At 56.4% G+C, this 11,143-nt stretch overlaps 1 protein-coding gene across 1 annotated transcript in view; it reads right to left on the bottom strand.

Moving 5' to 3' along the window:
- The window catches only part of KCNH4 (potassium voltage-gated channel subfamily H member 4), a 21,009-nt gene extending 11,976 nt beyond the window's left edge, over positions 1-9,033 (bottom strand). The window contains exons 1-10 of the mRNA XM_031064130.1: positions 8,817-9,033; positions 8,001-8,132; positions 7,747-7,889; positions 6,671-6,914; positions 5,661-5,818; positions 4,607-4,724; positions 4,301-4,495; positions 3,043-3,242; positions 1,949-2,198; positions 1,264-1,478 (exon numbers count right to left, since the gene is read on the bottom strand). Of these exons, the coding sequence (XP_030919990.1) occupies positions 1,264-1,478; positions 1,949-2,198; positions 3,043-3,242; positions 4,301-4,495; positions 4,607-4,724; positions 5,661-5,818; positions 6,671-6,914; positions 7,747-7,889; positions 8,001-8,132; positions 8,817-8,946 (1,785 nt within the window). The 5' untranslated portion in view covers positions 8,947-9,033. The remainder of the gene's footprint in view (positions 1-1,263; positions 1,479-1,948; positions 2,199-3,042; positions 3,243-4,300; positions 4,496-4,606; positions 4,725-5,660; positions 5,819-6,670; positions 6,915-7,746; positions 7,890-8,000; positions 8,133-8,816) is intronic.
- Positions 9,034-11,143: the final 2,110 nt, after the last annotated feature.

Raw genomic sequence — 11,143 nt, 5'->3', positions numbered from 1 at the left:
CACCGCCCCAGCACAGCCCCTGTCAGTCTCTGTCAGTCCCTGCACAGCTCCACGGGGAGCAGCCACGGGCCCACAGCCCCTCCAGCCTCTCAGTGCCCTCCCTGGGCAGCCAGGCCTTCCCCTGTCGCAGACATCTTTTATGGAAAATCCTTCCCTTGGGATTTTTCCTCTTGAGAAGCTGAGAGGCCTCAGGAACAAAATGCAAACAATGGTTATCTGCTGCTGTGGAATGCAACAGGTGCATCTGTGATTGGACTCATGTTGGTTGTTTCTAATTAATGGCCAATCACAGTCAGCTGGCTCGGACAGAGAGTCCGAGGCACAAGCCTTTGTTACCATTCCTTCTTATTCTATTCTCACCTAGCCTTCTGATGAAATCCTTTCTTCTATTCTTTTAGTATAGTTTTAATATAATATATATATCATAAAATAATAAATCAGCCTTCTGAAACATGGAATCAGATTCTCATCTCTTCCCTCTTCCTGAGACCCCTGTGAACACGGTCACATTCCCCAGCCCCACACATCAGCCTCAGCTCCAGCCTCCACAGCCCCTCACCCACTCTCCTTCCTCTGCTGCTGCCATGTCAATGGTGAGCTGCCCAACCTGAGTGTCCTGAGGCAGAGCTGAGGCTGCACCCCAAATCCCAGCCCTGTCTCAGCCATCAGAGCACCAGCTCTGTCTGGAGCGTGCAGCCAGCGTGGGAGGGTGATGCAGGTGCAGAGCCTGGTGCACACCCCTGGCATTCTCCTCTCTTGGTTTGTTTACATCCCTCCTGTGTTATGGACATGGTGAGTCTTGGTAGGGCTGTTTGGGACCTCCCTGAGGCTCAGAGGGAAACTGGGTACCTGGGAGATGCTCCAGAGGAGATACAGGCATCTCTCAGCAGAGCTGGGGGAGGAAAAGTGCAGCAGAGCCATTTCTGCAGCAGAACATCCCCTTGGATGCTGGAGCCATCAGCATGACCAAACCCAGCTGCATGCTTCACTCCAAAGGGCTTTGCCCTGGCTGTCTGTCCAGTTCTCTCCAACCCCATTTCCAGGCCTTCCATCTACCTCATCCTCCTGCACTGCAAAGGCTCTCTCTGCCAATTCCCTGGGTCTCACAGAGCCAGGACAGGACATACCTGCATGCCAGGATGGCAGAGCTGCAGCCCCTGTCCCAACCTTGTAACCTGAGTGCACAGACTCCCCTTCCAGGGCCGTGCCCAGCCCCAGGGCCGTGGGCACAGCAAGGGGCTGAGCAGGAGGACACGCACCCACCTCCATCTCGCTGCCCTCCCGCAGGTTGAAGGTCAGGTCCTGGTGGATGTCAGCTGTGAACTTGCTGGCGTACTCGGGGTAGAGCTGCAGCACCTCACAGAGCCCCCGCAGGCCGATGTGCTGGAGGTCACAGTAGGTCAGAGCCTTCACATCCGCGTTGGTCTTGATCACCTGGTCCGTTCTGCACAGGTCGGCTCCAATCAAATCCCCTTTGCCTGCAGGAGGGGCTGGGCTAGTGACACGAGCCCGTCACTGTTGCAGACATCTTTTATGAAAAATCCTTTCCTTAGGATTTTTCCTCCTGAGAAGCTGAGAGGCCTCAGGAACAAAATGTAAACAATGGTTATCTGCTGCTGTGGAATGCAACAGGTGGATCTGTGATTGGTCCCATGTTGGTTGTTGCTAATTAATGGCCAATCACAGTGAGCTGGCTTGGACAGAGAGTCTGAGACAGAGCCTTTGTTACCATTCCTTCTTATTCTATTTTTAGCTAGCCTTCTGATGAAATCCTTTCTTCTATTCTTTTAGTATAGTTTTGATATAATATATATCATAAAATCCTTCTGAAACATGGAGTCGGATCCTCATCTCTTCCCTCATCCTTGGACCCCTGCGAACACCATCACACCCTCACCCCTCACCCTGCAGGAAGGGCTGGGGCAGATCCCACTCCACCTGCCCTCACCCAGGATGGCCAGCACCACGTTGTCCTTCAGCACCTCCAGGGAGCCGGAGCAGACGAAGTAGTTGGCCTGCAAGGCATCACCCTGGCGCAGCAGGTACTCCCCCGGGGCACAGAAGGAGGTTTTGATGTGCAGCGAGAGGGAGCGGAGGCAGCCCCGGCTGGCGGTCTCGAAGATGGGCAGCTGCAGGATGTCCTTGTTGAGGTGCATGGCCACGTCCGCACGCAGCTCGTCGGGGAAGTCGTGGAGCAGCTGGGGACAGAGGAGCCGGGGCTGTGGGCACGAGGGGCAGGCAGCAGCTTTCCTGCAGCCCCAGGGGACAGGTTTCCCCTCTGGAGCAGGGAATTTCACTGCTGAGCTGCCCCGGTGTCTCAGCAGAGGTGGGCACTGTGGTAATCAGCTGTTTCTGCTCCATATGCCTGTCCCGCTCCCTGTGCTGGCAGCAATTTGCCCCAGATTTGATCCCTCCAGCACCACTCTGAGCTGGCCCTGCCAGTGTAGCAGGCTCCGAGCTTGCTATGGCCCCATGGAGGGCCGAGGCTTAACGATAAGAATTTCTGAGTCATGATGAAACAGCAAAATAAGCTCCTGCCTTCTGCCTTTCGGACCCCAGCTTATCTATCTAACCCCATAGGTCACCTTAACCCCTGCTATTGGACAAGTTTGGATTCCCTTATACCCAATAAAAAGGGGCTGTTTTTGCCGATTTTGATCAGAAGAGCCGTCGCTGGAACCCTTCACAGACCCCGCAATAAAACCATTGCTGTGGAACCCCAGGACATTTTCTTCTCCTCTCTCACGTCTGCTTCCCCACTAGCCTGGAAGGTGCCTTAGCAAGCAAAGAGCTGGAATCCTGAGAGCTGATAACCACTAAAGAGTTGATATCCACTAAGCTTGCTAAGGTAGCCACGGCTACGAGCGGCCTGGGTACTTGGACACTCTGTCCCCGGGAAGGACTGAGTTATCCAGCCCATGCTGCCTGCTCAGGAGCAAGATCAGCCCAGCCGGCAGTCGGGTTTATGCCAGCCCCATTGCTCCCCCATAAGTGCAGATTGGGGCTGGAGGGGGCCGGCCAAACCCCATCAACACCTCCTACCTCGTTAGCATCAATGCCGTTGTTCACCGACCAGGTGGTCTGGAAGTACTCCAGCATCCTCTGCTTGAGCTGCTGGGGCAGGTGGTGGACGCGGATGAAGTCCTTGAGGTCCTTCATGCGGGTGTGGTAGAGCGAGCGGCGCGAGTACATGCGCTGGATGATGGCCGTGACATTGCCGAACACCACGGCGTGCATCAGTGCTGGGGGCGGGAGGGAGGGCAGCCTCAGAGCCGGCTCATTTCTCCTCACAGAGAAAAGCAAGGCACAAAATTCCTCCCGAGAATATTATTCTGGGTGTCACATTCTCTGAACCTCAGAGAAAGGAGAAACAAATCTTATCGTTTGCTGTGTTGCGAGTACACGCGCTGGATGATGGCCGTGACATTGCCGAACGCCACGGCGTGCATCAGCACTGGGGGCAGGAGGACAGCCTGATTGCTCCTCACATTTCTCCTCACAGACAAAAGCGAGGCACAAAATTCCTCCCAAGAATATTATTCTGGGTGTCACATTCTCTGAACCTCAGAGAAAGGAGAAACAATTCTTATCTCGTTTGCTGTGCCTGTGTTTGTGCCAAAGTAGGATGCAATATGGAGATTGTTTACCCACAGTGATGGTGTTTTGTTTCCTTGGCCTGTCAGGGCCAGGTGTGTGTGTGTGTGTGTCAGGACTGTCACCGACAGCCATGAGATTCTGCGCAGTGTGTGCAGAGCTGAGCGCTTGGCAGATTCAGTTTTAGATGTAATGTAACACAGAATAATATAGTATAATAAGTAATTAATTAGCTTTCTGATAAGATGGAGTCAGATGCATCATTCCCTCCATCCCCTCGAGGGAATATAGTGTAATACAGTATAATATAGTGTAATATAGCATAATATAGTGTAATATAGTATAATATAGTAATAGTGTAATATAGTAATAGTGTAATATAATATAGTAATATGGTATAAAATAATATAGTATAATAAAGTAATTAATTGGCCTTCTGATAAGATGGAGTCAGATGCATCATTCTCTCCCCTCCTTGGGGGTGCCTGCAAAACTACACAGGGCAGGTGTGGGCACAGCATGGGGGGACTGCTCCCCAAACCCAGCCCAGGGCTGTCTCCCAGGGCTCTCTATCACAGGGTTCTCTTGCAGGGCTCTCTCTCCGGTCTCTCTCACAATCCCATCACCTCTCCCAGTGCCCTGCCAGGTACACCACGCTCTGACAGCAAGAGGAGAGCTCCCTTCCCAGCCCGGCTGCCCTCCTCACCCCCAATGAGCATGGTGCAGATGGAGAAGATCTTCTCGGTGTCAGTGTTGGCACAGACATTCCCAAAGCCCACGCTGGTCAGGCTGCTGAGGGTGAAGTAGAGGGAGGCGATGTAGGCACTGCGGATGGAGGGGCCCCCCACCGAATTGTTGATGTAGGGAGCCTCCAGCCTCTTGCCCAGCTCGTGCAGCCAGCCTGCCAAGCACAGCCCCAGGTGAGCACTGCAGCAGTGCTGCACCCCTGGATCCACTGCCCCACAGCACAGGGGGATCCCAGCACCCCGAGCTGCCCCCAGCCCTCACTCACCGATGTCCCAGGTGCGGGGGTCGTTGCTCTCCAGCTCCTGGCGGCCGATGACGTACCAGATGCAGGCCCCCCCCGCCCCCCCCAGCCGCACCGTCTTCAGCAGGTGAACCAGCGAGGTCTGGGGGGCAGGCAGGGAGGGGAACCTGCGGTAGCTGCAGATAGGGACAAAAAGGGACCCCAACACCACCCCTGGGGCAGGAACCCTTTGTGACCCCCACAGCTGCCAGGAGGGTGATGGGGAACAGGGCATGGCAGAGGCAGCTCATCCCTGGTCAGCCTTGCAGCCCTGTGCCCAACACCCAGCAGGCAGACAGGGTCGTGTGTTGCGGTGTGATTTCGGGGTTTGCCTCAGATACCCCGGGTTTCTCCCTGATGATTCCTTCCCCAGGTGTGTCAGTCACCTCTCCTTTCCCCTCCCAGCGCTGTCTGTCAATCCTGGCATTCCAAAAGGGCCTCGAGTGATTGGCAGATTCAAGGATGCCCTCTACCCCTGGAGGGGCATTGGGCCATACAGGTGTCCTTTGTCCCTTTGTCCCTCCCCTCCTGTACCTGGTTGGTGGCTGCCTACCCCTTCCCTGCCCCTCTCCCCGGGGTTCAAAGGAACAGCAACCACGGGCTCAGGGAGTTCTGTTGGAGCTGTTGCTGCATTCAGAGGCCTGTGGGCCAGAATAAAGCTCTGGATCCAAACCCTCCATCAGAACCGACTCCTTTCCTTCACCATCGCCTTAAAGCTTCTCCACCAGAGGTAAACCTGAGCTCCTGCATGTCTGGGTAAACAATTCTCCAAATCACTTGTCTCCAAGTGCCCAGCTGCAACATCCAGCTTAGCCAAAGGTGTCTCTGAGGTGAAATCACCACAGTTGCCACCTTTTGATCAAGTAGCAAGGGCCAGACAAGCCCAGGCACATCCTGTCTGGCTATATTGGTAATTATTCCAATAGCCGTGGCTTGTCAGGGCACCGAGTATCCCCAGGAGATGTGGATGTTGGAGAGGAGCAGGGAGGTGGGCAGCAGATTTGCTGTTGAGGGCTGTGTTTGTGCCAGCAGCACTCACCACGGTCACGTTGAAGATGTAGAGCAAATCGAAGGGCAGAGCAGCAATCAGATCCACGAAGAACCAGGTGGCCACGTAGTGGATGCAGATGGAGCGAGGGTCGTACACAACCTGGCCCGACTGGCTGACGTATGTTGTCCGGAAGTTCAGGATGATATCTGCCCCAGGAGAGCAGGAGCAGCCCTCACCACCCCTCCTGTGGCTGGCAGAGCTAAGCCAGCATCCATTGGTGTCACTTCTGGTGTGCCCAGGACCAACAGCAGGGGCACAGCAATCCCATCTCACTCTTGTTCCAGATTGCAAGGCAGAATGTGTTCTATGGCAGCTGTCTTTTGTCAAGTGGGCAGTTTTCCTTATCTCTTCCACACCCAATCCTCCCTCCAGGGAAAACCCCTGCTGATAACAGCCATTGAATGTCCCTGCATGGCTGATAAGAACTACAGCATCCCACTGGGAGATGTGAGCCCAGAGGGAGGAGCCAAGCATTCCTACCCAGATATAATCTGGAGATTCTGGAACACCAGCACGGCTTCTCCACTGGATTTCCCAGAGGAACAGCAGCTGCCTCTTCTTCCCCTGGGCTGTCAGAGGAAGACTCCACCTTTCTCCAGGATCCCTGCTCCAGCAGAACCACCCCTGACACTGCAGGAGGGCTGAGCCACAATTCCAATGGGACTGCTGCCAGCACCCTGACCCACAGGGTGTCAGGTTGGGTTCTGACTCTGTCAGTGTTGGTTTGATTTACTGCATTGTTTATTTTATCCTTTTATTTTCTTCCCTATTACAGAACTGTTATTTCCTGCTCCCATAATTTCTGTTGCCTGAGAGCCCCTTAATTTAAAATTTATAGCAATTCAGAGGGGGGGATTCATTTTCAAAAAAATTAATTTTCTCCATTTCAGGGGAGGCTCCTGCCTTCCTTAGCCTGTCTTTCCAAACCAAGACACCTCTCCATCACCCCTGATCCCTGCCCCACCTGTCCTGTGCCCTGGCTCAGTGCTCAGACCTACCCAGGATGAAGAGCATCTCCACGGCGATGTCGCTGACAATGGTGCTGCGGGCAGCCGACAGGCTGTCCTCTGTGCCCGTGAAGCAGACGTTGTAGGGGACAGTGATAGCCACGTAGAAGGTGGCCAGCAGGATCAGCCAGTCCCAGAGAGCCTTGAAGATGCTATAGTGGAGCAGGATGAAGCGGGATTTCTGCACCGAGGCCACCTTGTACTCGGGGATGGACGGTTTGTTCTCAAACACGTTCTGCAGGGGCAAACATGCGGTGGGACAGGGGGCATCCCACACGAGGGGTGAAGCCCACCACAGCCACCCCTTCCCCTGAGTCCTGCCAGCCAGCTGGCACCCCCTGATGCCAGGGTGATGATGTCCTTTTCCTGCACTGTGGGATGGGCACAGAACCCCTGATTACAGCACATCAATTAGTGCAATGTCATTGCTATTAACAGCAATCCCCTGGCAATGCCAGCTGCTGCCTGGAGCCATCTCAGGTGCCAATTCACGTGCTGGGGCACAGGAGGGGAGAGGTGAGGGCAGAGCCAGGGCTATCCCACCCAAATCCCCAAAATTCAAGACTGGTTCACCGCTATCCTTTGCCTGCTCACCAGCTCTGGGACTGAGCAGCTCTCTGGCCCCACAAGTGCAGGTGGTGCCCTGTTCTGAGCACAGCAGCTGTGCAAAGGGGCTGGCACAGGGCTGTGCCCCATCTGGCAGCTCCACAGCTCTGGCACCCTGGTAACAGCACTCCCCAGAGCCAGTGTGGCTGTGCTCAGAGCCAGCACTGGGGTTTCCTGACAGTGAATATATGAGGAGAGGCACAGCTCTGCCAGAGCTGCCAGCTCTGCTGTCTCAACAAGCAGCTCTGGGCACCCACTGGGTTCTCCTGCTGCCAAGCAAACACAAGTGCAGCCTGGGTACAGCGTGGCTGCCAGAGCTGGGGGGAATTTCAGTACTTGGCAGGCCAGGCAGAGACGTGCATGGGCACAGCATCCCAGTGAGGCTGGGCTCTGCTCTCAGGAGAGCTGCTGCACTGCCAGCTCACCACAGCCCCAGCACTGAGGGTCCCCCAGGTCCTTACACGGTTGATTTTCATCTCTCCACGGTCCCTGCGGACAAACTGGCTGCTGAGCTGGTGCAGCATGGTCCGGCCCTGCCTCCGTGCAGCCCTCAGGTGAGAGCTCCCAGGCTTCTTGCTCCTCTGCTTCTCACTCCTCTGCTTCTCTGCAGTGAACAAGGCGTGCTGAGTTAGTGCTGTTCCCCACCAGGGAACAGGGACCCCCCTTGCCACGTGCCCACTGCCCACACTGCTCCCGTTCTACAGCCATGGCTCACCCTCCTTCCTGTCACCAGGGCAGCTCCTGCCTCGGCTCTCTGTGATGTCCTTGAAGGAGAAGAGGAAGAGCACCACCTCCCCCTTTTCATTCTTGATGGGCATGATGTCCAGCAGGCACCAGAAGGCAGCTCCTGGGTGCAGGAGAGAGTTGGTGAGGGCAGCACAGCTCCCTCACTGCCCAGCAGCTTCCCCCAGGCCATGTGGTCCAGATTGCAAAGCAAGATGTGTTCTATTCCCATCTGCATGGCAGCTGTCTTTTGTCAAGTGGGCAGTATGCCTTATCTCTCGGAGTGACCACAATCACTCCTCCCTCAAGAGGGGACATCTGCCGATAACAGCTATTGAATGTCCCTGCATGGCTGATAAGAACTGCAGCATCCCATTGGGAGATGTGAGCCCAGAGGGAGGAGCCAAGCATTGCTACCCGGATATAATCTGGAGATTCTGGAACACCAGCACGGCTTCTCCACTCGATTTCCCAGAGGAACAACACCCTGACCCACAGGGTGTCAGGTTGGGTTCTGACTCTGTCAGTGTTGGTTTGATTTACTGCATTGTTTCTTTTATCTTTTTATTTTCTTCCCTATTACAGAACTGTTATTTCCTGCTCCCATAATTTTTTTGCCTGAGAGCCCCTTAATTTAAAATTTATTGCAATTCAGAGGGGTGGGGAGGGTTCATTTCCTCCATTTCAGGGGAGACTCCTGCCTTCCTCAGCAGACTCCTGTCTTTCCAAACCGAGACACCACGAGACCACGATGGGGCCAAACCCCATCTGGAGCTGTGGCCGGTACCCAGCCCCACGTGCCGCTCACCGCTTTTTTTGTAGAAGCAGACCTCAGTCTGGTACTCCTGCCTGCTGTCCAGGGCCTTTTCAATGCTTTGCAGGATGGGCTCGCTGGTGTCAGCCCCGCAGAGGAAGCGGCAGCTGCAGTTCTTCTGCATGACCTCGGTGCGCGCGAAGCCGGTGAGGTCGCAGAAGCCATCGGAGCAGTACACGATGGGGAAGCCACAGCGGCCCTGAGCGTTTGCCAGGATGAAGTTGCTGTCTGAAAGGAGACACAGCTGCCCCCGAGGCCTTGGGGCCACCTCAGGGGGTACAAACAGCAGCCCAGCCCTCCCAGCCCCACTCTGGGAAGTGAAGCCAGAGCTCCATGTGGCTGCTGGTTGTCCCTAGCTGCTCCCGGAGCTTGTTCTCCCCCTGCCCAGCCCAGGCAGGACCCCAGCCCCGTGCAGTGGAAGGGGAAGGAGGCTGGATCTGTCTCCTGGCCCCCATCACCCACGCGAGGCAGCTCACGCCTCCCCCTCACCATCTGCCACTCTGCCAGGGCTCAGGGAGCTTAGTGGGAGCAGCAGCTCCCAGCTGGGCGTGCCCAGCCCAGGGGTGCCCAGCTGTGGTGCTGAGATCCCCAGAGGTGTGGGGTGCTGAGAAACCAGCTGAGAGGGTGGGAGAAAAACCATCAAGGTGCAGCGCCCAGGTGCCGTGAGCCGGGGATGAACTGCAGCATCCTCATCTTCTCTGAAGCACAGAGCCTCCCCAGCATCACCCAGCCCTGGTGGTGGGAGGTGGCACCAGCCACAGCAAAGTGCTGCCAGCCCTGTGCCCTGCCCAGTCACAGAGGAGCTGTTCTGCCCCCCAGCCCTGCCCCACGGTGGGCATGTTAGCAGGGTGCCAAGGAAGTGGGTGTGCAGCTGGCACGGACTGTGGTGGAACCAGGGGCAAAACAGGGTATTCCCAGCCCCAAATTGATCTCTGGTGCTGCCCAGCACAGAACCCTTGCATCACACAGCCAGGATCAGGAGGATGTGCTCTGCCCCTCTCGCAGAAGAAAGGAGCCCACGGTGATGCCAGCACTCACACATCACGGGCAGAGTGGTGCCAGGGGGGTGTGCTCTGCCCCTCTCGCAGAAGAAAGGAGCCCACAGTGATTCCAGCACTCACACACCACGGGCAGAGCGGTGCCAGGGCCAAGCAAAGGCAGCAAGAGGCAGTGGGAGGGAGGGGAGGCAGCCCTGGCTGATGGAGGTGCCGTGGGGCCACCATAGCACAGCTCAGCCCAGGATTAGCTGGGAGAAGCAAAAATAGCCTGAAGCTGTGACTAAGGCCAGATTTTGGCTCTGGGAAGCCGGGATTATGGTGATATCCAGGATGTGTTATTAGAACAGAAAACAAGGGTTTGCATTTGGGAGTGGCTGGCTGAGGGGGAGGAGGTGGCCCTGGCAGGCTGGCAGACCCCAGCCACGGTGGGCACTGTGCCTGGTTGGGTGCCCCGGGGCACAGAGCCGCAGCTGCCTGGGACAGGCAGGGTTAACTCCCCACGGAGTATCAGTGCCCTAAACCCCTCTCCATGGCAGATAAAGCCGATAAGAGGCACATCAAACCCGCAAAGCCCCGCACTGTTTAAAAGTGCCCGGCAGAGGTGGTTGGGCAGCTTTGGACAGGGGACTGCGAGGGCACTGCAGGCAATGCCAGGCTCTCTGGGGCAAATTCCCAAGGTTTTGGTCCTGGTGTTGCAGGCAGCTTCCCTTGGAGAGCCTGATCCAGGAGCTTTGTCCCCCTGGAGGGACAGTGGGATGAGCATCATGAGGCACATGTGGCTCTGCCCTGTCACCTCCAGGCACAGCTCAGTCAGAGTCGGGGAACAGAGATTTCTCACACATTGCAGGCCCAAGGGTAACATCCCAAATTTCAGCTTCCCTGGGTAAATGACCCTCTGTGCCACCAGGGCTGCGTCACTCCAGGCTCGGAGGCACCTCAGCATGGCAGCAAACACATGCTCAGAGTGCTCCAAGTGCCTCGATAGTGCCCTGCGAGGTGGCTGCGGGCTCCCAGTGCCATCTCCATGCCAATCATGCTCAGCAAGGGAGGAGCTGCTCAGCCATGCAGGCAGCTGGCCCGGGACACACCTGCTGCAGGTGTTTTTGAGAGGAAGCTGAGGTCAGTCATGAACACGGCCCATCCCCGGGTGGCTTCATGGTGCCAGCAGTGCTGGCGGCATGTGGCACCCGGGTATCACCCATCCCGGCTTCAACCCATCCCGGCTTCAACCCATCCCGTCCGGCGCACGGACACGGAGAGCAACTCAGCGCCCGGGAACACCGGCACCACCCGGGCACGGGACGGCGGCCTAGGGATGCCGGG

This window comes from Geospiza fortis, unplaced genomic scaffold, assembly GCF_000277835.1.
Source record: "Geospiza fortis unplaced genomic scaffold, GeoFor_1.0 scaffold324, whole genome shotgun sequence".
Taxonomy (NCBI): Eukaryota; Metazoa; Chordata; class Aves; order Passeriformes; family Thraupidae; genus Geospiza; species Geospiza fortis.
Note: the sequence above shows the minus strand (reverse complement) of the source record. Positions and strands in the feature narration are given on the sequence as shown.